Genomic DNA, 27,379 nt, shown 5'->3' with positions numbered 1-27,379 from the left:
TACCTTATGATAGATTGAATAGACTGGGTCTTTACTCGTTGGAGTTCAGAAGGATGAGGGGTGATCTTATAGAAACATTTAAAATCATGAAAGGGAGAGACAAGATAGAGGCAGAGAGGTTGTTCCCACTGGTCGGGGAGACTAGAACTAGGGGGCACAGCCTCAAAATACGGGGGAGCCAATTTAAAACCGAGTTGAGCAGGAATTTCTTCTCCCAGAGGGTTGTGAATCTGTGGAATTCTCTGCCCAGGGAAGCAGTTGAGGCTAGCTCATTGAATGTATTCAAATCACAGATAGATTTTTAACCAATAAGGGAATTAAGGGTTACGGGGAGCGGGCGGGTAAGTGGAGCTGAGTCCACGGCCAGATCAGCCATGATCTTGTTGAATGGCGGAGCAGGCTCGAGGGGCTAGATGGCCTACTCCTGTTCCTAATTCTTATGTTCTTATGTTCTTATTTAAAATGCTCCTTAAAACATACCTCTTTGGCCAAGTTTTTGGTCATCTGCACTAACTTCTACTTGTGCGGCTCGGTGTCATTTTTATTGCATAATATTCCTGTGAAGCGCCTTGGGACGTTTCACTACATTAAAGACGCTATATATAAATAAAAGTTGTTATTGGATTGCTAGTATCTGCCAGCTTGCTTAAACTTGTTCTTTGACACTGCTGAAGAAAGAAACTTTTGCAGCTTCAGGGTGTCCCAAAGCACTTCACAGCTAAAGAAGTACCTTTGAAGTGTAGTCACTGTGGTAACACAGCAGCCAATTTGCACACAAGGTCCCACAAACAGCAATCCGATAAATAACCAGATAATTTATTTTCAGTCGGGTGAGGTAGGGAGAGAGGCAGGTAACATTTTGAAGGTGGAAGCAGGTTCTGTCACCAAGACCCATGATTCCACCGTAAAATTTTATTTGCCCCTCTCTCTACCTCCCCCGACTCCGCTGAAGCTCTTGTGCACCTCTGTCACCTGCACATTTGGCTTTTCCAGTGCGCTCTTAGCTGGCTTCCCAAGCTCCAATCTCCATTAATTCCACTCCTGTCGACCTCCACTCGCCATATCCTATCCCATACAATGTCCTACCTACCCATCAGTCCTGTACTGGTTGACCTCCATTGGCTTCCTGTATCTCCGTGCAATAGCTTCAAAATCCTTGTCTTCATCTATATATCCATCTGTAGCCTTGCTCCTCCCTACTTCACATGTCTTGAGGCCTACATCCCTGCCTGCACCCTCTACTTTGTGTGCTTCTCTCTCTATCTTCCTCCTCTCCACCATAGCATTGGTGGAATAATGTTCATCCATCTCACCCCCACACTTTTTAACTAAGCAACTTGCACTCACTGGATACCTAACTCGTGCAGTAACAACTGTCTACTTGAAAAGAAGTTTGACTTGATGGGAGGGAAAAATCCTGTGTACGTTTCGGTGGATTAAAATGTCATTGTATGCACCAGCCACAATGGAGCTATTTTCTATTTTAGTGAAAGGGTGTGTACATATTTTATGTTGTACACTTTATCATGTAACTAGTAGGTCCAGTGATATTACATTATCAAGGTATATCAGCTTGGTAAACATAATGAAGGCCTATGAAGGTTACTCCCGGTTGCTGTGATTGTAATGGTCATTGTGACACCATAAACTTAGCAAATGAACGTAACAACTATGCTGTTAAGTTAGCAGTTTCATAAAAGGCAGGTTTTTGCACTATTTTTAAGTATTCTCTGGTCTGGATGGCATGCGTTCAAAATGGACACTTCCTCACCGTTTTCAATTACTAACATGAACTTTGAACTCATGAGTATTTACCATGTACCATTCACTGCTGTAGCCACTGAATATAATGAAGGGAAGCAGAAAGGTGCCAATCCCCATTCAACAACAACAATTGTATTTATATAGTGCCTTTAACATAGTGAAACATCCCAAGGGGCTTCACAGGAGTATTGAGAGTATTTAAAAAATTGACAGCGAGACACATAATTAGAAATTAACACAGGTGACCAAAAGCTTGGTCAAAGAGGCATGTTTTAAGGAGCGTCTTGAAGGAGGAAAGCGAGGTAGAGAGGCAGGGGAGGTTTAGGCAGGGAGTTCCAGAGCCTGGGGCCTAGGCAGCTTGAAGGCACAGCCACCAATGGTTAACATAAGAATTAGGAACAGGAGTAGGGCATCTAGCCCCTCGAGCCTGCTCCGCCATTCAATAAGATCATGGCTGATCTGGCCGTGGACTCAGCTCCACTTACCCGCCCTCTCCCCGTAACCCTTAATTCCCTTATTAGTTAAAAATCTATCTATCTGTGACTTGAATACATTCAATGAGCTAGCCTCAACTGCTTCCTTGGGCAGAGAATTCCACAGATTCACAACCCGCTTTCCCACTAATCTGTGTGTCATCTGCAAATTTTGTACACTACACTCTGTCCCCTCTTCCAGGTCATCTATGTATATTGTAAACAGTTGTGGTCCCAGCACCGATCCCTGTGGCACACCACTAACCACCGATTTCCAACCCGAAAAGGACCCATTTATCCCAACTCTCTGCTTTGTTAGCCAGCCAATTCTCTATCCATGCTAATACATTTCCTCTGACTCCGTGTACCTTTATCTTCTGCAGTAACTTTTTGTGTGGCACCTTATCGAATGCCTTTTGGAAATCTAAATACACCACATCCATCGATACACCTCTATCCACCATGCTCGTTATATCCTCAAAGAATTCCAGTAAATTAGTTAAACATGATTTCCCCTTCATGAATCCATGTTGCGTCTGCTTGATTTCACTATTCCTATCTAGATGTCCCGCTATTTCTTCTTTAATGATAGCTTCAAGCATTTTCCCCACTACAAATGTTAAACTAACCGGCCTATAGGAGGAAAGAGAGGTAGAGAGGCAGAGAGGTTTAGGCAGGGAGTTCCAGAGCTTCGGGCCTAGGCAACAGAAGGCACGGCCACCAATGGTTGAGCGATTATAATCAATGCTTGAAAAACAATTCCATCTTAAAACATGTACCACAATTTTAACTAATGTTACCAATAAAGAGCAGGCAAATAGTTTAAGTTTAGTTACTGAGTATACTTTGAAGAATTGTATATATCTCAGCTTCTTACATTCAATTTGATTAAATAATTCAAATGGGTTAATGGGATGGAATGTTGTTTCTGAAAAAGGTTGCAAATAGAAATGTTCTCACAGGCTGCTACTTCCAGTAATAAAGTGAAATATGTTCCTCTTTGCCCCATGTGATGCAGCACATGTAGAGTCAGCTGAATGAGTCATCTATGACAAATGCACCAATGGGAAGGAGGCCACTACACCAGTGACAGAAAAATAACCATTTTCCCATGAGTACTGCCCAGAACATTTAGAGATACAGAAAGCTAAAGTTTAAAAAGAAACAGCTTGTTTGTTTAAAAGAGGCGTAAAACAGGGTTCCATAGACCAAGAACACGGATTTCTCCTGTTACACTTATATAAACAGAGGCCATGGTATTTTCTTTTACAATCGTTATTTAAAGTTAAATGTTTACTATTCAGCATGCCCACACAATTTCTGACTCTACTGGTGCCAGTTGAATTTCCACCCAGTACACATGGGAATTGATGGCATAGACCTGTAACCCGACCCTTATGTAAACCGCTTCCTCTGTACAAGCACTGAAATCTATTGACCATATTCAGCATCACAAACAGGAAATAAGCTCCCTTGGAAGCCTGCACTTTAGATGAATATTGTTTATAAAATATTTTAATTTCTTGACTTCATCAGTGACCCAAGGGGATGTGAAAGGGGACAGTTCCTTTTGCTAATGATCCTGAATTGATTCAATTTTTTGTAAGAATTGTATTGTTCCCATCTTCTATGAAAAACCTGCATAGTTGGTATGAGATGTAGCTTCAGTCACCAAGTGCAGCAAAAAAAAGACAAACGATATAAAAAAAGCCCATATTCTGCACTCATACTGCCAGTTTTGCATCAGTGCAAAGTAGGGTTTGCCAACCCTCCAGGATTGTCCTGGAGGCCCCAGGAATGAAAGATTAATTACTTGGGAGAAAAATTATAGTCCCATTTTAAAAAAATCTATTTTTTACATTTTCTTTTGAACACTTTCATTTATTAGAAATTGGGAGAAGAAAGGCTGTTTGATTGGTGGAGGGGGCGGAGGGGGAGACAGGTTGAGGTGGGTGGTCATGTGATGAAACCTCCAGCAATATGTCCAATCAGTGTTGTCAACCCTAGTGCAAAATGGTTTCCACTTCACAGCGATGCGTTGGTGACAGTGTAACTCTGGAGTGCGGTCCTAAGCTAACTTAGGAGTGAGAAAGTGCTCAAAAAGGTTCTCCTCGGACCTCTGGGTACTTTAACATAATTGGGGGTGGCAATGTTTTTGGAGAGTGGGCAATATCACCCACATTCTCACAGTACATGAAGCTTACTGGTTGGTCCAGAGAGTCCAATTCAGAGCCAGCCAGGATAAATCAGGTAGTACCAGGCTAGAATCAATTCTGTAGCTACCGGTAAAAGGTCAGCCCAAGAACCACTTTCTTTTTTGTACCTTTATTGCACAGGGCATTGTTTTTCTTTAAATTGATCACCATGGTACACATTCTCAGTTGTATTTACAGTTCACAGAGTTGGGTTCAGTTTCCCCACTCGCTACCTTTGATGTTCTTGCTTCCCTGCACAAGAGGTTGAATTGCAGACAGATGTGCAATTAGGGGGCACCCACTATAGCTTAGTAGAAATTCTGGAAATTGTGCAGTAAAGCCCCAAAGCAGCTATATAAAAATGTAAAATTTTAGATAAAATGTTTATGTGCAAGGGGTCAACTATATATAGCCATCAAGATGATCCATACGGACTGTGGTGCGCCCTACGATATGGTGCACCGCGACTTCCAAAAGGCTGAGAAACTCAACACAAAGTGGTCAAGTTTGGAGATGATACCAAACTAGAGGGACAATGGAATCGAAAAAGGCACCTCAATGTACAGAATGAGTTGGACAAGATATACAAGGGCGGAAAACAATGGCAGACGACATTTAATGCAGACAAATGTAGAGTGCTACACATAGCAAGAACAGGTGGCATACATACTCCATAAATGGTGCTGGAATGGCTAAGGATGAAGCTGAAAGAGACCCAAGAGTCTTAGTACAGGCAACGCTAAACATGTCCAACCAATGCAGAGCAGGAATCAAGAAAGCCAATATGTTGTTGAATTATATAACCAAAACACCACAATATGTCACAGGAGGTAATGATCACATTTTATGATGTTCTGATCAGACTGGACCTTGAATACTATGCCCAGTTCTGGTCACCAAAAAATAAGACACATTCTAGCATGGGAGGCACTGCAAAAGAGCAATGAGGCTTATCCTCAGTGTCAGGAATCTGAGTTATGAGGAAAGACTGGAGAAACTTGGGATTTTCAGTTCAGAAAGGAGGCATCCAAGTGGTAATCTTATAGACGTGTTTAATAGTTATGGGCATAGAAAAGTATACCTAGAATATTACTTTAAGTTGAACTGCGAGTAGAATTAAGAGACACAGATTTAAACTAGAGAAGGGTATGTTTGGGACAGATATCAGGAAATTCTTCACACCAAGACTGATCAATATGTGGAATAAGCTTCCAGATAAAGTAGTGGAGCCAAAAACCCTGGAATAAGAATAGAAGAAATGAGTGCAGGAGTAGGCCATTCGGTCCCTCGAGCCTGCTCTGCCATTCAATAAAATCATGGCTCATTTTCTACCTCAGCTCCACTTTCCTGCCCTATCCCCATAGCCCTGGATTACCTCAGTATCCAAAAATCGGTCTTGAATATAGTCAGTGACTGAGCAACCACAGCCCTCTGTTCCAAAGATTCACATCACTTTGGGTCAAGGCATTTTTCCTCATCTCAGTCCTAATATTGAAGGTCTACTTTTTCGATACCCAAAACATTATCAAAACAATTGGATGGTACAACAGAAGAGGAGGGGCAGGGTAACATCTCTCTGAATGGATGAATTAAATGGTCCGAATAACCTTCTTAATCCATTATTATTTTGTGCTCAACATTACTCCAAGCAGAAATATGTTATTCTGTGAACAGCGGAATGAGAGAACATATAGCAAGTCCAGGACTTCACTGTATCTGTATATATTTCTAGCTACACATTTTATTTGGTGAAAAGCACACCAGTACAAATGTTCAGTTCTATGCAACCACTAAAATTACATAATAAAAGGACCGAGAAACTTCCTTTAACCAGAAGGCTGAGCTACTTACGCTGGCGTCCTCTTCGTGCCATCTTGTACAAAAGACAACAAGGGCAGCATAAACAGATCACAAGTGAGAAAAGGAAAATCCCAAAGAAGCTCACTCCGATTGCAACGACGGAGCCAAAACTGAAATAAAAGCAAAACAACAGAGGTTAGCAAATGAATTGTGGTGGGTCATCGCAGCGAGGAAATTGCCATAAAGCACAGTATAGTACACACATATCTCTAGCATATTCACTATTAAAGATGTATTAAAAAAGGGTATAACTGTTGAATATTTACAAATTTAGAACATCTGTATGGTATAAACAAGCTGGAGACATTGCTTCCAGCAGCACACACATAATCTACATTGTCAGAGACTATCTGAACTACCTAGTCTTCTAAAAAGGTAAAATTACCAGAGAGGAAACTGTGAAGTAACATTTTTCAATTCTGAACATGTACATCCCACAGACAACCTTTATGTGCTCCCACCAGCAACATGTACTATATTGATCCATAGGATATTTTACCCTCGATGTCTATACCACCACTGCATATTCAATATTTTTTTTTAAAGCTGTTGATCACAATACAAAATGCTTGACTTGATGGAAGTTTGCTTTACTTACTGACTACTAGGGAGTGGAGGGGAAGGGGTCGAGTAAAATTCTCACTTCTACGTGCCTTCTGACTCATCTACATTCAAAACAATCACCAGAGTCTATAACTCCTAGGATTCAATGTTATTACAAAGGTCAGGCATACAATATTCTAACTACATGGCTTCACCAATGAATTGTCAGGGTTAATCCATTTCGTGACAATCCAGCAGCCACAAGATTCATCTTTTATTGATTCAATAGATGATAACCACATTCGCCATTGCTGATCAACATCCAGTCTTTAAAGTTTTTTGTTCCTTGCCGCCCTCTACTCCCGCCCCACTTTGTTTTTGCTAATCTAGTTCATAGGATGAACTAAATGAGGGGACCTCATGGTGCATCTGATACTGGACCTGGTTATGTCTGCCATCCACAGGTCTATGATGAGTAGGATTGCCAGGCAGGGCTCCCATTACTATAAGAGAGGAGGAGCAGACATTGCAATCAGGGAGGAGGAGTGTGAAATATTAGATGAAATAAACAGTGAGAGAAGAAGTATTAAGGGATTTAGCAGCTTTGAAAGTGGATAAATCCCCAGGCCCAGATGAAATGTATCCCAGGCTGTTAAGCGAAATAAGAGAGGAAATAGCAGAGGCCCTGACCATCATTTTCCAATCTGCTCTGGCTACAGATGTGATGCTGGAGGACTGGAGGACTGCTAATGTGGTACCTTTGTTTAAAAATGGAGAAAGGGATAGACAGAGTAATTACAGGCCAATCAGCCTAACCTCAGTGGAGGAAAAATTATTGGAAAGAATTCTGAGGGACAGGATAAATCTTCATTTAGAAAGACACTGATTAATCAAGGATAGTCAGCACTGATTTGTTAAGGGAAGGTTGTGTCTAACAAACTTGATTTAATTTTTTGAGCAGGTAACAAGGAGCGTAGATGAGGGTAGTGCGTTTGATACAGTGTACATGGATTTTAGCAAGGCTTTTGATAAGGTTCCACATGGCAGACTGGTCACAAAAGTAAAAGCCCATGGGATTCAGAGCAAAGTGGCAAGTTCGATCCAAAATTGGTTCACAGGCAGGAAGCAAAGGGTAACGATTGATGCGCGTTTGTGTGACTGGAAGGCTGTTTCCAGTGGGGTTCCACAGGGCTCAGAACTAGGTCCCTTGCTTTTTGTGGTGTATATCAATGATCTAGATTTGAATGTAGGGGGTACGATTAAGAAGTTTGCAAATTATACTAAAATTGGCTGTGTGGTTGATAATGAAGAAAGCTGTAGACTGCAGGAAGATATTAATAAACAGGTCAGGTGGGCAGACCAGTGGCAAATGGAATTAAATCCGGAGAAGTGTGATTTCATGCATTTGGGGAGGGCTAACAAGGAAGGGGAATACACATTAAATGGTAGAACACTGACGTGTAGAGGAACAAAGGGATCTTGGAGTGCAGGTCCAAAGATCCCTGAAGATAGCAGAGCAGGTAGATAAGGTGGTTAAGAAGGTTTACGGAATGCTTGCCTTTATTAGCTGAGGCACAGAATACAAGAGCAGGGGCTGTTATGCTTGAACTGTAAAAACACTAGCTGGGTCACAGCTAGAGTACTGCGTACAGTTCTGGTCACCACATTACAGGAAAGATGTGATTGCACTAGAGAGGGTACAGAGGAGATTTATGAGGCTGTTGCCGGGAGTAGAGAATCTTGGCTATGAGGAAAGATTGGATTGGTAGGTTTGTTTTCCTTGGAACAGAAGAGGCTAAGGGGAGACCTTATTGAGGTGTATAAAATTATGAGGGGCCTAGATATAGTGGATAGAAAGGACCTATTTCCCTTAGCAGAACAAAACCAGGGGGCATGGATTTAAGAAATTGGTAGAAGGTTTAGAGGGGCTTTGAGAGGAAATTTCTTCACCCAGAGAGTTGTGCGGGTCTGGAACTCACTGCCTGAAAGGGTGGTGGAGGCAGAAACCCTCACCACATTTAAAAAGTACTTGCAATTGAAGTGCCGTAACCTACAGGGCTACGGACCAAGAGCTGGAAAGTGGGATTAGGCGGGATAGCTCTGTCAGCCGGCACAGACACGAGGGGCTAAAATGGCCTCCTTCCAAGCTGTAACTTTCTATGATTACAGGTTGCCACAGCTTATAACTAACGTTAGCACCTGGATAAACCCTGAATACCAACAGCCTGTGTCTGCCAGTTGACTGAATATCTCCTATGACTGATGGGCAAGGCTTGATTTGTTTTGCATAATTTTCATTGATATTACTGTTTTAATTTGACATTTGTTATTTTTTTCTTGTTTATACCATCATGTTGGATGTGCCAACCCCTGCACACATTATTAGTCGTGTCAATCCTTTATGGGAAGGCAACTGATGTATCCCATGGGACTGACCTTCACCCAATACCATAACCACTGGCCAATGCAAATTAGACCCCAAATTAATTCATGAGAAACATAAAACATTTATACTTATTGATTACTTTGCATTTATCACACTAAATACCACTTGTGACTCCTTATCTCATTCACTTAAAAGGTGTAGATCCCTTTTGTTTACAAAGGTTGAAGTGCATCAAACGGAACGTAGTCTAGAATCCCAAACTGTTGCAGCTAGGACAACACAATGCTCCTGCGCAGACTTCAGTTACCATCAACCAAGGCCAACTACTTTTGCTTTGATTGTACCTGTAGTTCAACACATATTCTACAGCGTTAATCCTAAGTGCATAGGAACACAACATTAAAATAAAATTTGTGTCAAGTCATGGCTCAGTGGGTGGCACTCTCGCCTCTGAGTCAGAAGGTTGTGGGTTCAAGACCCACTCCAGAGACTTGTGCACAAAAATCCAGACTGACGCTCCAGTGCAGTATTGAGGGAGTGCTGCACTGTCGGAGGTGCCGTCTTTCAGATGAAACGTTAAACCGAGGCCCCAGCTGGCCTCTCATGTGGACGTAAAAGATCCCATGGCACTATTTCGAAAAAGAGTAGAGAAGTTATCCCCGGTGTCCTGGCCAACATCTATCCCTCAATCAACATCACGAAAAAACAGATTATCTGGTCATTGCTGTTTGCGGGAGCTTGCTATGCAGAAATTGGCGGCTGCGTTTCCTATATTACAACAGTGACTGCACTTCAAAAAAGTACTTTATTGGCTGTAAATCACTTTGGGACATACGGAGGTCGTGAAAGGTGCTATATAAATGCAAGTCTTTCTTTCTAGATATAGCAGGTACACATGTCTCACTGCGCACAATTATGCAATTGGAGTCAAATTCACACCTCCCTTCACTGTACACAAAGCAATATTTTGTACATCTGTTGGTGTAGTCATATCGTGGAGCAATGTGGTGGCACTCTAGACTCTGTCCCATTTACATTGCTGGGCAAACTTCAGAATATCAGCAACAAAAAGGGAAATACACACACAATTCAGTACTTCACAAATCATGACCACAACCTTTTGACTGTGTGGACTTCCCTGATGTTAGGGGAAGGCAACCATTTCTGCCTAACCCGTGGGCCTGTTGTTCCTGGAATATCATGTGGGACAAAGTCCACCTCTAAACCCAAGCTGTGGCGGTCGCTAGTGACATGCTGTAGTGCAGGCATGGCCGACCTTAACCATGTTAAAATTCTCCATACAATCACTGTGTTTGCTAACCAAATCATAGTGCTGCAATGTAGATTTAGACGCGAAGTGAGAAGCACATGAAATCCTTTATGTATTATAGTGCTTAGTCATCGGCATAAGGCAAACAGCTAACCCATTTTCTCAAACACAGCAACACGACACTTATCTAGAAACATAGATTTTGAAAACGTGATTATAAATGGTTTCTGTTAAATAAGGTCCCGGAGGATGTTGAAAACACAAATGTTGCCAGATCTTCACCACAATTTCTGAAATGTCGAAATTATCACCAAAAATAAAGCTGCGAATAATTCCTGTTGAAAGTGCTGCCAACATTATCTCCACCATGGGGACACTGGCAACAGGGCTGCCTCCACCCCGGGCGTCAATGGCTATGTCGCTGCTCCAACCTTTATTGCAACTACTGATGATTCAATCTGTAGAAATGTAGCTCTTGTAACCATTTGTACAATAGTTACCACGTATGTGAACCATTCAAATGATCTAAGTTGAATTTGTACAGCTATGAGCTTTACAGTAGTTTATAATATTGCACCATTACAGCTATGGTCACCGCAGCAATTCAAACCATTCATTTCTCTGCCAACTGCGTCAGACTGTCAGCTGAATAGGGCGGGGGAGGGGAAAGGAAAAGAAGGAACTCTTATCCATTATATCTCATTAAAAGGAGCTGAATCATGCTATTGGACGGAGTGAGAATCTCGCATTGGGTAGTTACACAAGGATGCACAAAAACGACTAGAAACAGGAAGGAAGACAAGGAATTAACTAAACTCAAAATCATGATCAAACATAACTAGCTGATGCCTTGTTCCATCATAAAAGTTTGAAACAATACATATTTTTAAATCAGTTAAAACATGCTGACAAGCCATCGACCTCGATTTAAAATAGTCTTGATTCCCTGGGTAGCCATATTTTCACTATGCATACGTGACCAAGTTCAAAGTCTGTTTATAGATGATGCATGTCGTAGAGAGAAGGTATACAATACAGAAACCCTGATTTACAAGAAATCCCAGCAGTGTTTTCTATGTTGAATGCCATGATCTCGAATACCCTCCCTAAACCTCTCCATCTCTCTACCTCTCTCTCCTCCTTAAAAATCTACCGATTTCACCAAGTTTTTGGTCACCTGCTCTACTATCACCTTCTGTGGCTCAGTGTCCAAATTTGTTTGATAATGGTCCTGTGACATGACTTGGGATGTTTTACTACGTTAAAGGTATGATATAAATGTTGATCACACCAACTACATTGAATATTACTGCAGTGTAAACAAAGGATTAGATGTGCCCTCACCAGCACTGTGGGTTGGGGACACAGCACTCTCTGATAATGGGGACATGGACACAACACTCTCTGATAATGGGGACATGACCACCTCAGTCTTTGATCACATCCAAGACTACTATAGACACTCAGGATCTACAGTAATAGCAGAAGCATTAATCTGATTGATCGTTCCTTTAGATTGGAAAATTGCGCCTGTCACTCCGCTATTTAAGAATGGTGAGAGGGGAAAACCAGGGAATTATAGACGAGTTAGCTTAACATCTATTGTCAGAAAATTGCTAGTGTGTAATTAAGGATAGGCTGACTGAACACCTCAAAAAATTTCAGTTGATCAGAGAGAGCCAGCACGGATTTGTTAAAGGTAGCTCATGCCTGACAAACCTGATTGAATTTTTTGAAGAGGCGACTAAAGTAGTGGACTGGGGAATTATCTATAGATGTTATTTATATGGACTTCCAGAAGGTATTTGATAAAGTCCCACATGAGAGAGTGTTAACTAAAGTAGAAGCCCACGGAATTAAGGGCAAATTATTGACCTGGTTAGGAAATTGGCTGAGCGGTAGGAGAGAGAGAATAGAGATAAACATAAAATCATAAGAAATAGGAACAGGAGTAGGCCATACGGCCCCTCGAGCCTGCTCCACCGTTCAATATCATGGCTGATCTGATCATGGACTCAGCTTTACTTCCCCACCCGCTCCCCATAACCCTTATCGTTTCAGAGACTGTTTACTTCTGTCTTAAATTTATTCAATGTCCCAGATTCCACAACTCTCTGAGGCAGTGAATTCCACAGATTTACAACCCTCAGAAGAAATTTCTCCTCATCTCGGTTTTAAATGGGCAGACCCTTATTCTAAGATCTGGCCTCTATAGTTCTAGTCTCCCCCATCAGTGGAAACATCCTCTCTGCATCCACCTTGTCAAACCCCCTCATAATCTTATACGTTTCTATAAGATCACCTCTCATTCTTCTGAATTCCAATGAGTAGAGGCCCAACCTACTCAACCTTTCCTCATAAGTCAACCCCCTCATCCCCGGAATCAACCTGGTGAACCTTTTCTGAACTGCCTTCAAATCAAGTATATCCTTTCGTAAATATGGAAACCAAAACTGCACGCAGTATTCCAGGTGTGGCCTCACCAATACCTTATATAGCTGTAGCAAGATTTCCCTGCTTTTATACTCCAACCCCTTTGCAATAAAGGCCAAGATATCATGGGCCTTCCTGATCACTTGCTGTACCTGCATACTATCCTTTTGTGTTTCATGCACAAGTATCCCCAGGTCCCGCTGTACTGTGGCACTTTGCAATCTTTCTTCATTTAAATAACTTGCTCTTTGATTTTTTTCTGCCAAAGTGCATGACCTCACACTTTCCAACATTATACTCCATCTGCCAAATTTCTGCCCACTCACTCAGTCTGTTTATGTCCTTTTGCAGATTTCTTGTGCCCTCCTCACACATTGCTTTTCCTCCCATATTTGTATCAGCAGCAAACTTGGCTATGTTATACTTGGTTCTTTCCTCCAATCGTTAATAAAAATTGTAAATAGTTGGGGTCCCAGCACTGGTCCCTACGGCACCCCACTAGTTACTGGTTGCCAACCAGAGAATGAACCATTTATCCCGACCCTCTCTTCTCTGTTAGTTAGCCAATCCTCTATCCATGCTAATATATTACCCCCAGCCCCATGAACTTTTATCTTGTGCAGTAACCTTTTGTGTGGCACCTTGTCAAATGCCTTCTGGAAGTTCACATCCACTGGTTCTCCTTTATTTACCCTATTCGTTACATCCTCAAAGAACTCCAGCAAACTTGTCAAACATGACTTCCCCTTCATAAATCCATGCTGACTCTGCCTGACCGAATTTTGCTTTTCCAAATGTCTTTAATAATGGACTCCAACATTTTCCCAACCACAAATGTTAGGCTAACTGGTCTATAGTTTCCTGTTTTTTGTCTGCCTCCTTTTTTAAATAGGGGCGTTACATTTGCAGTTTTCCAATAATGGGCAGGTACTCAAACTGGTAGGATGTGGCTAGTGGTGTCCCACAGGGATCTGTGTTTGGGCCTCAACTATTCACAGTATTAACGACTTAGATGATGGCATAGAAAGTCATTTATCGAAATTTAGCGATGACATAATGATAGGTGGCATTGTAGGTGGCGTAGATGGAAGCATAAAATTACAAAGGGATATTGACAGATTAAGTGAATGGGCAAAACTGTAGCAAATGGATTTCAATGTAGGCAAATGTGAGGTCATCCACGTCGGACCTAAAAAGGATAGAACAGGGTACTTTCTAAATGGTGAAAGGCTACAACAGTGGAGGTCCAAAGAGACTTGGGGGTCCAGGTACATAGATTAAAAATGTAATGAGCAGGCGCAGAAAACAATCAAAAAGGCTAATGGAATGCTGGCCGTTATATCGAGAGGACTAGAATACAAGGGGGTAGAAATTATGCTGCAGTTATACAAAACCCTGGTTAGATCACACCTGGAGTACTATGAGCAGTTCTGGGCACCACACCTTAGGAAGGATATAGTAGCCTTGGAGGAAGTGCAGTGTAGGTTTACCAGAATGATACCTGGACTTCAAGGGTTAAGTTATGAGGAGAGATTACACAAATTAGGGTTGTATGTGTTATGTATGTAACCCTTGGCAACCTGTATCACACAACCACCAGAGGGCATACCTGTTGGAGTCCCAACGGATCCCAGCATCTCTTGGGAGCACTGTATATAAGCAGTCCTCCCACGCTGTACCAGCACTCTGGAGTTTAATTAAAGGAGCCAAGGTCACACTTACTCATTGCATACAGTACTCAGTTGTATCCTTTATTATGAGCTTAATAATTGGCGGCGAGGTAACGAACAACCACGCAAAAATGCAAAGAACTGTTGGTATCCAGGAGAAATTCACAGAAGGGGATGATTGGGAGGCCTTCGTGGAGCGACTCAGCCAATACTTCGTGGCCAATGAGCTGGAAGGGGACGAGTACGCTGCCAAATGAAGGGCGATCCTCCTTACCGTCTGTGGGGCAATATGAAGAATCTTTTAGCTCCGGTGAAACCAACAACCAAATCCTATGAAGAATTGTGTACGCTGGTCCAGGAGCACCTAAATCCGAAGGAAAGTATTTTGATGGCGAGGTATCGGTTCTACACGTGACAACGGTCGCAAGGCCAGGAAGTGGCGAGCTACGTCGCCGAACTAAGGCACCTTGCAGGACATTGCGAATTCGATGGATTACTTGAATAAATACTAAGAGACTTTTTTGTGCTTGGCATTGGCCATGAGGTTATCCTTTGCAAACTATTAACTGTTGAAACACCGAATCTGAGCAAAGGCATAACGATAGCCCAGGCATTTATGTCCACTAGCGATAACACCAAATAAATGTCGCAGCATAAAGATGTTTCGGCAGCTACTGTACACAAAGTAACGTTGTTTCCAAGCAGGAATGGATCAGGCAGAACGTACACGCTGGCAGCTGCACGACCTCAGTTGACCCAGAATCCGCCATCAATCGTTAATGCGAGGCAGTTAACACCTTGTTGGTGCTGTGGAGGTGATCATTGGGCCCATCAATGCCGCTTCAAACACTATGCGTGCAAAGGCTGTAGAACAATGGGACACCTCCAGCGAATGTGCAGACGAGCTGCAAACCCTGCAAGCCACCACGTTGCAGAGGAAGATCGATCCATGGTGGATCAGGCTGAACTAGAGACTCGAACAGAAGAGGCAGAAGTGTATGGGGTACAAACCTTCACCATGAAATGTCCACCGATCATGTTAAAAGTTGAACTGAATGGAATTCCAGTATCCATGGAACTGGGCACAGGTGCGAGCCAGTCTATAATGAGCAAAAAGGCCTTCGACAGGCTGTGGAGCAATAAGGCACACAGGCCCAAGCTTAGCCCTATTCACACCAAGCTAAGAACTTACACCAAAGAGCTGGTCCCTGTTATTGACAGCGCAGAAGTAAAAGCTTCCCATGATGGAGCAGTGTACGAACTCCCACTATGGATTGTACCAGGAGATGGCCCCACACTGTTCGGCAGAAGCTGGCTGGGAAAAATTCACTGGAATTGGGACGACATCCGAGTGCTTTCGTCCATCGACGACGCCTCGTGTGCCCAGGTTCTGAGCAGATTCCCGTCGTTGTTTGAGCCAGGCATTGGAAGCTTCTTGGGGGCGGAGGTGCAGATCCACTTGGTTCCCAGTACATGACCCGTCCACCACAAGGCACGGGAGGTACCGTATATGATGTGAGAGAAAGTGGATATTGAGCTGGACAGGCTGCAGCGAGAAGGCATCATCGCGCTGGTGGAGTTCAACGAGTGGGCCAGTCCAATTGTCCCTGTTCTCAAAAGCGACGGCACGGTCAGAATTTGTGGGGACTATAAAGTAACAATTAACTGTTTTTTTGCTACAGGACCAGTACCCTCTAGCCAAGGCAGACGACCTATTTGTGACCCTGGCTGGAGGGAAGACGTTCACAAAGTTGGACCTGACCTCGGCCTACATGACGCAGGAGCTGGAGGAATCTTAGAAAGCCCTCACCTGCATCAACACACAAAGGTCTGTTCATCTATAACAGATTGCCGTTTGGGATTCGTTCGGCTGCGGCAATTTTCCAACGGAACATGGAGAGCCTGCTAAAGTCAGTTCCACACACCGTGGTTTTCCAGGACAACATACTGGTAACAGGTCGGGACACAATCGAACACTTGAAGAATCTGGAAGAGGTTCTTAGTCAGCTAGATCGCATGGGGCTCAGGTTGAAATGCTCGAAGTGTGTTTGCCTGACGCCTGAGGTCGAGGTCTTAGGAAGAAGAAATGCGGCAGACGGTATCAGACTCACCGACGCCAAGATGGAGGCCATCAAGAATGCGCCGAGACCACAGAACATGATGGAGCTGCGGTCGTTCCTGGGACTCAACTATTTCGGTAATTTCTTACCCGGTTAGGCAAGGGAGAAATGGGGGAAATCACAAGAGGCTGCTTTTGAGAAAGCCAGAAATCTGTTATGTTCCAACAAACTGCTTGTTCTGTATAACCATGTAAACAATTAGTGCTAGCTTGCGATGCATCATCATACGGAGTCGGGTGTGTGTTACAACAGGCTAACGAATCGGGAACATTGCAACTGGTCGCCTATGCATCCAGGAGTTTGTCCAAGGCCGAAAGGGCTTACAGCATGATTGAAAAAGAAGCTCTGGTGTGTGTTTTACGGGGTGAAAAAAATGCACCAGTATCTGTTTGGTCTCAAGTTTGAGCGAGAAACTGACCCTAAGCCGCTCATATCGCTATTCTCAAAGAGCAAGGGAATTAATACCAATGCCTCTGCCCGCATCCAAAGATGGGCGCTCACGCTGTCGGCATACAATTATGTAATCCGCCACAGATCAGGCACAGAGAACTGCTCTGATGCTCTGTCGGCTACCACTGCCCACCACCGGGGAGACTTGCTCTTGGTGATGGATGCATTCGAAAACGAAAAGTCACGTGTTATGGCCTGTCAGATCAGAACCTGGACCAGTCAGGATCCTTTGCTGTCCCTGGTAAAAAAAAACTATGTCCTCCATGGGAGCTGGTCCAGCGTCCCAGCGGAGATGCAGGAAGAGATCAAGCCGCTCCAGAGGTGCAAAGACGAAATGTCCTTACAGACGGACTGTCTTTTGTGGGGTAATTGCGTGGTTTTGCCCAAGAAAGGCAGGGAAACATTCATACGCGACCTACACAGTACCCATCCAGACATAGTAATGATTAAAGCCATAGCCAGATCCCATGTGTGGTGGCCCGGCATCAACTCAGACTTACAGTCATGCATGCGCTAATGTAATACTTGCTCTCAACTGAGCAATTTCTTCTTATATTAGTCAGTAACTTTTAACATTGTTGTTGCCAATTTAAGTGCATCTAAGGGTTAAGTCATGGCAGGAGAGCTCGGTCGGGTGTTATGCTCCTCCTGTACCATGTGGGAACTCAGGGACACTTCCGGTGTCCCTGGCGACTACGTGTGCAGGAAGTGTATCAACCTCGAGCTCCTGACGGTCCGCGTTGCGGAATTGGAGCTGAGGGTGGATTCACTCTGGAGCATCCACGATGCTGAGAATGACGTGAGTAGCACGTGTAGTGAGTTGGTCTTACCGCAGGGAAAGGGTCCACAGCCAGATAGGGAATGGAAGACCAGCAGGAAGAGTAGTGCAAGTAAGGTAGTGCAGGGGTCCCCTGTGGTCATCCCCCTGCAAAACAGATACACCGCTTTGAGTACTGTTGGGGGGGGATGACTCATCAGGGGAGGGCAGCAGCAGCCAAGTTCATGGCACCGTGGCTGGCTCTGCTGCACATGAGGGCAAGAAAAAGAGTGGGAGCGCGATAGTGATAGGGGATTCAATGGTGAGGGGAATAGATAGGCGTTTCTGCGGCCGCGACCGAGGCTCCAGGATGGTATGTTGCCTCCCTGGTGCAAGGGTCAAGGATGTCTCGGAGCGGATGCAGGACATTCTGAAATGGGAGGGAGAACAGTCAGTTGTCGTGGTGCACATTGGTACCAACGACATAGGTTAAAAAAAGGGATGAGGTCCTACGAAACGAATTTAAGGAGCTAGGAGCTAAATTAAAAAGTAGGACCTCAAAAGTAGTAATCTCGGGATTGCTACCAGTGCCACGTGATAGTCAGAGTAGGAATCGCAGGATAGCGCAGATGAATACGTGGCTTGAGCAATGGTGCAGCAGGGAGCGATTCAAATTCCTGGGGCATTGGAACCGGTTCTGGGGGAGGTGGGACCAGTACAAACTGGACGGTCTGCACCTGGGCAGGACCGGAACCAATGTCCTAGGGGGAGTGTTTGCTAGTGCTGTTGGGGAGGATTTAAACTAATATGGCAGGGGGATGGGAACCAATGCAGGGAGACAGAGGGAAATAAAAAGGAGGCAAAAGCAAAAGACAGAAAGGAGATGAGGAAAAGTGGAGGGCAGAGAAACCCAAGGCAAAGAACAAAAAGGGCCACTGTACAGCAAAATTCTAAAAGGACAAAGGGTGTTAAAAAAAACAAGCCTGAAGGCTTTGTGTCTTAATGCAAGGAGTATCCGCAATAAGGTGGATGAATTAACTGTGCAAATAGATGTTAACAAATATGATGTGATTGGGATTACGGAGACGTGGCTCCAGGATGATCAGGGCTGGGAACTCAACATCCAGGGGTATTCAACATTCAGGAAAGATAGAATAAAAGGAAAAGGAGGTGGGGTAGCATTGCTGGTTAAAGAGGAGATTAATGCAATAGTTAGGAAAGACATTAGCTTGGATGATGTGGAATCTATATGGGTAGAGCTGCAGAACACCAAAGGGCAAAAAACGTTAGTAAGGGTTGTGTACAGACCTCCAAACAGTAGTAGGGATGTTGGGGAGGGCATCAAACAGGAAATTAGGAGTGCATGCAATAAAGGTGTAGCAGTTATAATGGGTGACTTTAATATGCACATAGATTGGGCTAGCCAAACTGGAAGCAATACGGTGGAGGAGGATTTCCTGGAGTGCATAAGGGATGGTTTTCTAGACCAATATGTCGAGGAACCAACTAGGGGGCAGGCCATCTTAGACTGGGTGTTGTGTAATGAGAGAGGATTAATTAGCAATCTCATTGTGCGAGGCCCCTTGGGGAAGAGTGACCATAATATGGTGGAATTCTGCATTAGGATGGAGAATGAAACAGTTAATTCAGAGACCATTGTCCAGAACTTAAAGAAGGGTAACTTTGAAGGTATGAGGCGTGAATTGGCTAGGATAGATTGGCGAATGATACTTAGGGGGTTGACTGTGGATGGGCAATGGCAGACATTTAGAGACCGCATGGATGAATTACAACAATTGTACATTCCTGTCTGGCGTAAAAATAAAAAAGGGAAGGTGGCTCAACCGTGGCTATCAAGGGAAATCAGGGATAGTATTAAAGCCAAGGAAGTGGCATACAAATTGGCCAGAAATAGCAGCGAACCCGGGGACTGGGAGAAATTTAGAACTCAGCAGAGGAGGACAAAGGGTTTGATTAGGGCAGGGAAAATGGAGTACGAGAAGAAGCTTACAGGGAACATTAAGGCGGATTGCAAAAGTTTCTATAGGTATGTAAAGAGAAAAAGGTTAGTAAAGACAAACGTAGGTCCCCTGCAGTCAGAATCAGGGGAAGTCATAACGGGGAACAAAGAAATGGCAGACCAATTGAACAAGTACTTTGGTTCGGTATTCACTAAGGAGGATACAAACAACCTTCCGGATATAAAAGGAGTCAGAGGGTCTAGTAAGGAGGGGGAACTGAGGGAAATCTTTATTAGTCGGGAAATTGTGTTGGGGAAATTGATGGGATTGAAGGCCGATAAATCCCCAGGGCCTGATGGACTGCATCCCAGAGTACTTAAGGAGGTGGCCTTGGAAATAGCGGATGCATTGACAGTCATTTTCCAACATTCCATTGACTCTGGATCAGTTCCTATCGAGTGGAGGGTAGCCAATGTAACCCCACTTTTTAAAAAAAGGAGGGAGAGAAAACAGGGAATTATAGACCGGTCAGCCTGACCTCAGTAGTGGGTAAAATGATGGAATCAATTATTAAGGATGTCATAGCAGCGCATTTGGAAAATGGTGACATGATAGGTCCAAGTCAGCATGGATTTGTGAAAGGGAAATCATGCTTGACAAATCTTCTGGAATTTTTTGGGGATGTTTCCAGTAAAGTGGACAAAGGAGAACCAGTTGATGTGGTATATTTGGACTTTCAGAAGGCTTTCGACAAGGTCCCACACAAGAGATTAATGTGCAAAGTTAAAGCACATGGGATTGGGGCTAGTGTGCTGACGTGGATTGAGAACTGGTTGTCAGACAGGAAGCCAAGAGTAGGAGTAAACGGGTACTTTTCAGAATGGCAGGCACTGACTAGTGGGGTGCCGCAAGGTTCTGTGCTGGGGCCCCAGCTGTTTACATTGTACATTAATGATTTAGACGAGGGGATTAAATGCAGTATCTCCAAATTTGCGGATGACATTAAGTTGGGTGGCAGTGTGAGCTGCGAGGAGGATGCTATTAGGCTGCAGAGTGACTTGGATAGGTTAGGTGAGTGGGCAAATGCATGGCAAATGAAGTATAATGTGGATAAATGTGAGGTTATCCACTTTGGTGGTAAAAACAGAGAGACAGACTATTATCTGAATGGTGACAGATTAGGAAAAGGGAAGGTGCAACGAGACTTGGGTGTCATGGTACATCAGTCATTGAAGGTTGGCATGCAGGTACAGCAGGCGGTTAAGAAAGCAAATGGCATGTTGGCCTTCATAGCGAGGGGATTTGAGTACAGGGGCAGGGAGGTGTTGCTACAGTTGTACAGGGCCTTGGTGAGGCCACACCTGGAGTATTGTGTACAGTTTTGGTCTCCTAACTTGAGGAAGGACATTCTTGCTATTGAGGGAGTGCAGCGAAGATTCACCAGACTGATTCCCGGAATGGTGGGACTGACCTATCAAGAAAGACTGGATCAACTGGGCTTGTATTCACTGGAGTTCAGAAGAGTGAGAGGGGACCTCATGGAAACGTTTAAAATTCTGACGGGTTTAGTCAGGTTAGATGCAGGAAGAATGTTCCCAATGCTGGGGAAGTCCAGAACCAGGGGTCACAGTCTGAGGATAAGGGGTAAGCCATTTAGGACCGAGATGAGGAGAAACTTCTTCACCCAGAGAGTGGTGAACCTGTGGAATTCTCGAGCACAGAAAGTAGTTGAGGCCAATTCACTAAATATATTCAAAAGGGAGTTAGATGAAGTCCTTACTACTCGGGGGATCAAGGGTTATGGCGAGACAGCAGGAAGGGGGTACTGAAGTTTCATGTTCAGCCATGAACTCATTGAATGGCGGTGCAAGCTCGAAGGGCTGAATGGCCTGCTCCTGCACCTATTTTCTATGTTTCTATGTTTCTAATGCACCCAGAGAGGCACTGCGAAGTTTGTGGTCGTGGCCCTCCAAACCGTGGTCTAGGATCCACGTTGACTTTGCGGGCCCATTTCTAGGCAAAATGCTTTTGGTTGTTGTGAATGCTTATTCAAAATGAATTGAATGTGTAATAATGTCTGTAAGCACATCCACCACCACCACCATCGAAAGCCTACGAGCCATGTTTGCCACACGCGGCCTGCTGAATGTCCTTGTCAGCGCATATGGGCCGTGTTTCACCAGTGCTGAATTCAAGGAATTCATGACCCGCAATGGCATCAAGCACGTCACATCTGCCCCGTTCAAGCCTGCATCCAACAGCCAGACAGAACGGGCAGTTCAAACCATCAAGCAAAGCTTGAAACATATGTCGGAAGGCTCCCTGCAGACCCGACTGTCCCGCGTACTGGTCAGCTACTGCACCAGACTCAACTCGCTCACCGGGGATCCCCCAGCCGAGCTGCTCATGAAAAGGGTGCTCAAAACAATGCTCTCTCTTGCCCACCCTGATCTCCATGATCATGTCGAGGGCAGGCGGCATCAACAAAGCATGTACCATGATTGCGCAAACTTGTCACGCGATATTGAAGTCATTGACCCTGTATTTGTACTCAACTATGGACATGGTCCCAAATGGCTTGCTGGCACGGTCATAACCAAAGAAGGGAGTAGGGTGTTTCAGGTCAAATTGGCCAACGGACTAACGTGCAGAAAGCATTTGGACCAAACCAAATTGTGGTTCACAAACATCCACGAGCAACCCGAGGAGGATACCACCAACTTCGACCCCCCAACACACATACACAAGTGGCAACCGATATCACGGTTGACCACAAAGCCGAACTCACCATCTCCAGCAGCCCAGCAAGGCCAGCTGCCCAGCGAAGAACCAACTAACTCACCCGCATTTGTATGAGACGATCGACAAGAGAGTAAGAAGCCCAGATCGTCTCACCCTGTAAATAAGTGTACTACTGACTTTGGGAGGGAGTGATGTGATGTATGTAACTTGACAACCTGTATCACACCACCACTAGAGGACCTACCTGTTGGGAGTCCCAAGGGATCCCAGCATCTCTTGGGAGCACTGTATATAAGCAGTCCTCCCACGCTGTACCAGCACTCTGGAGTTTAATTAAAAGAATGAAGGTCACACTTATTCAGTGCATACAGTACTCAGTTATATCCTTTATTATGAGCGCAACAGTATTCCCTAGAATTTAGAGGGCGAAGGGGTGATCAGATCGAAATTTTCAAGATATTCACGGGAACAGATAGGGTAGATAGAGAAAAACTATTTCTACTGGTTGGGGATTCGAGGACTAGGGGACATAGTCTAAAAATTAGAGCCACACCTTTCAGGAGTGAAATTAGGAAACACTTCTACACACAAAGGGTGGTAGAAGTTTGAATTTTCTTCTGCAAACAGCAGTTGACGCTAGATCAATTGTTAATTTTAAATTGGAGATTGATAGCTTTTTGTTAACCAAAGGTATTAAGGGTTATGGGCTAAAAGCGGGTATACAGAGTTAGGTCGCAGATCAGCCATATGGGCTCATTGAATGCTGGAGCAGACTTGAGGGACCGAATGGTCTACACCTGTTCCTATATTCCTAACACCTACTGAAGCACTTCGAATACTTAATAATGACAGTGTGCAGGTCAGGAAAAAATGCATCTTGATCAGAGCAGGATGATGCACAAGCCTATTTGAGTTCGTACCAAACAAGAGAACCACTGAGATGGCTAAGTTCTTCAACAAATGGAAACCATAAGGCTTTTAGAAGGAAAGACAGAACCACGACCAAAGCTAGAATCAAAACCTTAAGTCTGCGTTTGGTTGTAAAAGTGCATCTCAACTTATATTCCCATCTCCATCCAGGATGGAGAAAAATTGTTAAATAGAAGTTATCGTTTTTGGCTTGGTACCAAGGTATATTGGTTTCAAAAATGGTCAATATTTTGATATTTTCAGTGCAAGTGTGTATCTGCTTATACTAGTCAATTCAAGTTTGTTTCAGCAACTGGACTCTAATTTGGGGAAAGTTATTTCATGGGCAACTGAAGACAATGCTGGAAAATGTTAAACAGGGAAAAAGGCAAACAGACCCTGAACAAAAACAAACTCCAGCAGCACAGTGCTAGCACAGGACTGTCCAAACATTTTGTCTGTGCGTGCTGCATGGGCAGGTACCATAGGACAACAGGAGGAATTCCAAATGGAACTTTACTAATTTTTGTTATTTGAGATATATGCAAATTAATGGGAATGGGAACTTAAAAGGCACTTTTGAACCTCATTCCCAGTAACTTACTTACATCTCAACTTCCTGTGCTAACGGTCCTTGGCGTTCCCTATCAAATGAGGCAATGGCGCAAAGAACATCCTTTTTTGGATGTTCAGACCCACAAATTTCAAAACAGGCCAAACCAGCAAATAAGAAATATAAACACAAATCGCCTGGGCTTTGAGATCCAGATTGCCAGGGCTTGTGGACTGCATATGGTCCCCAGGCTGCAGTTGTGACACCCCGGTCTGGTATAATTGTGGTTTTGAATATCTTTGGTTGCAATTTCCTCTACCCTTGACTAAATAGGAATACAGAGGCTGTCTGTGTGCACTATTTTGTGCATCTTGCGACAGTGCAAAAACTGGTTCTCCCGACTGTTCACTGCTGTCAGGCCCGAGCGCTCCATGATTCTGCAGCTGTGGGAGTTTCCCTGTCGCTGGACTGCCTGACCAGCAGCAGGAGAGCAGGCAAGACCAGGAGACAATCAGCCTTCAGAGTAACTGTTAACAGAAGTGGGTGCAAGACTTTGATATTTATAGTGTTTACTGAAAAAGCCCGCACAAATTAGAATTTACAGTACAGAAACAGGCCATTCAGCCCAACAACAATGTTGTTGTGCGAGGCCCCATGGGGAAGAGTGACCATAATATGGTACAATTTTTTATTAAGATGGAGAGTGACAGTTAATTCAGAGACTAGGGTCCTGAACTTAAGGAAAGGTAATTTCGATGGTATGAGACGTGAATTGGCTAAAATAGACTGGCGAATGATACTTAAAAGGTTGACGGTGGATAGGCAATGGCTATCATTTAAAGAACACATGGATGAACTTCAACAATTGTGCATCCCTATCTGGAGTAAAAATAAAATGGGGAAGGTGGCTCAATCGTGGCTAACAAAGGAAATTAAGGATCGTGTTAAATCCAAGGAAGAGTCATATAAACTGGCCAGAAAAAGCAGCAAACCTGAGGACTGGGGGAATTTTATAATTCAGCAGAGGAGGACAAAGGGTTTAATTAGGAGGGGGGAAATAGAGTACGAGAGTAAGCTTGCTGGGAACATAATAACTGACTGCAAAAGCTTCTATAGATATGTGAAGAGAAAAAGATTAGTGAAGACAAACGTAGGTCCATTGCAGTCAGATTCAGGTGAATGGGGAACAAAGAAATGGCGGACCAGTTGAACAAATATTTTGTCTCTTCCTTCGTGAAGACAGAACCAAATAACTGTCCGAAAATACGAGGGAACCGAGGCTCTAGAGAGGAGGAGGAACTGAAGGATATCCTTATTAGGCGGGAAATTGTGTTAGGGAAATTGATGGGATTGAAGGCCGATAAATCCCTGGGGCCTGATAGTCTGCATCCAAGAGTACTTAAGGAAGTGGCCTTAGAAATAGTGGATGCATTGGTGATCATTTTCCAACAGTCTATTGACTCCGGATCAGTTCTTATGGACTGGAGGGTAGCTAATGTAACACCACTTTTTAAGAAAGGAGGAAGAGAGAAAACGGGGAATGATAGACCGGTTAACCTGACATCAATAGTGGGGAAAATGTTGGAATCAATTATTAAAGATGAAATAGCAGCACATTTGGAAAGCAGTGACAGGATCGGTCCAAGTCAGCATGGATTTATGAAAGGGAAATCAAGCTTGATAAATCTTCTAGAATTTTTTGAGGATGTAACTGGTAGAGTGGACAAGGGAGAACCAGTGGATGTGGTGTATTTGTATTTCAAAAGGCTTTTGACAAGGTCCCACACAAGGGATTGGTGTGCAAAATTAAAGCACATGGTATTGAGGGTAATGTACTGACGTGGATAGAGAACTGGTTGGCAGATAGGAAGCAAAGCGTCGGGATAAATGGGTCCTTTTCAGAATGGCAGGCAGTGACTAGTGGGGTGCCGCAGGACTCAGTGCTGGGACCCCAGGTATTTACAATATACATCAATGATTTAGATGAAAGAATTGAGTGTAATACATCCAAGTTTGCAGACGATACTAAGCTGGGTGGTGGTGTGAGCTGTGAGGAGAATGCTAAGAGGCTGCAGGGTGCCTTGGACAGGTTAGATGAGTGGGCAAACGTATGGCAGAGGCAGTACAATGTGGATAAATGTGAGGTTATCCACTTTGGGGGCAAAAACACGAAGGCAGAATATTATCAGAATGGCGGCAGATTAGGAAAAGGGGAGGTGCAATGAGACCTGGATGTCATGGTACATCAGTCATTGAAAGTTGGCATGCAGGTACAGCAGGTGGTGAAGAAGGCAAATGGTATTTTGGCCTTCATAGCTAGGGGATTTGAGTATAGGAGCAGGGAGGTTTTACTGCAGTTGTACAGGGCCTTGGTGAGTTTGGAATATTGTGTTCAATTTTGGTCTGCTAATCTGAGGAAGGATATTCTTGCTATTGAGCGAGTGCAGCGAAGGTTCACCAGACTGATTCCCGGGATGGCAGGACTGACATATGAGGAAAGACTGGATCGACTGGGCCTGTATTCACTGGAGTTTAGAAGGATGAGAGGGGATCTCATAGAAACATATAAAATTCTGACAGGATTGGACAGGTAAGATGCAGAAATGTTGGGGAAGTCCAGAACCAGGGGACATAGTCTAAGGATAAGGGGTAAGCCATTTAGGGCTGAGATGAGGAGAAACTTCTTCACTCAGAGGAGTTGTTAACCTGTGGAATTCCCTACCGCAGAGAGTTGTTGATGCCAGTTCATTGGATATATTCAAGAGAGAGTTAGATATTCTTTTTATTGTTATTACCAATTTAAGGGTATCTAAGGTTAAGACATGGCAGGAGAGCTCGGCCATGTGATATGCTCCTCCTGTACCATGTGGGAACTCGGGGACACTTCCGGTGTCCCTGGGCGCTACGTGTGTGGGAAGTGTATCCGCCTCGAGCTCTTGACGGTCCGCGTTGCGGAATTGGAGCTGAGGGTGGATTCACTCTAGAGCATCCACGATGCTGAGAATGACGTGAGTATCACGTGTAGTGAGTTGGTCTTACCGCAGAAGGGTCCACAGCTAGATAGGGAATGGAAGACCAGCAGGAAGAGCAGTGCAAGAAAGATAGTGCAGGGGTCCCCTGTGGTCATCCCCCTGCAAAACAGATACACTGCTTTGAGTACTGTTGGGGAGGATGACTCATCAGGGGAGGGCAGCAGCAGCCAAGTTCATGGCACCGTAGGTGGCTCTGCTGCAAAGGAGGGCAGGAAAAAGAGTGGGAGCGCGATAGTGATAGGGGATTCAATGGTGAGGGGA

At 44.1% G+C, this 27,379-nt stretch overlaps 1 protein-coding gene across 2 annotated transcripts in view; it reads right to left on the bottom strand.

The window, feature by feature from the left end:
• LOC139277223 (protein shisa-5-like) overlaps nt 1-27,379 on the bottom strand; it is a 118,418-nt gene that overhangs the window by 17,770 nt on the left and 73,269 nt on the right. For both annotated transcript variants that reach the window (XM_070895381.1, XM_070895382.1), the window contains one exon: nt 6,284-6,402. In XM_070895381.1, the coding sequence (XP_070751482.1) occupies nt 6,284-6,402 (119 nt within the window). The remainder of the gene's footprint in view (nt 1-6,283; nt 6,403-27,379) is intronic.

Source organism: Pristiophorus japonicus, chromosome 12, assembly GCF_044704955.1.
Source record: "Pristiophorus japonicus isolate sPriJap1 chromosome 12, sPriJap1.hap1, whole genome shotgun sequence".
Taxonomy (NCBI): Eukaryota; Metazoa; Chordata; class Chondrichthyes; family Pristiophoridae; genus Pristiophorus; species Pristiophorus japonicus.
This window is presented reverse-complemented; position numbering and strand designations above follow the sequence as displayed.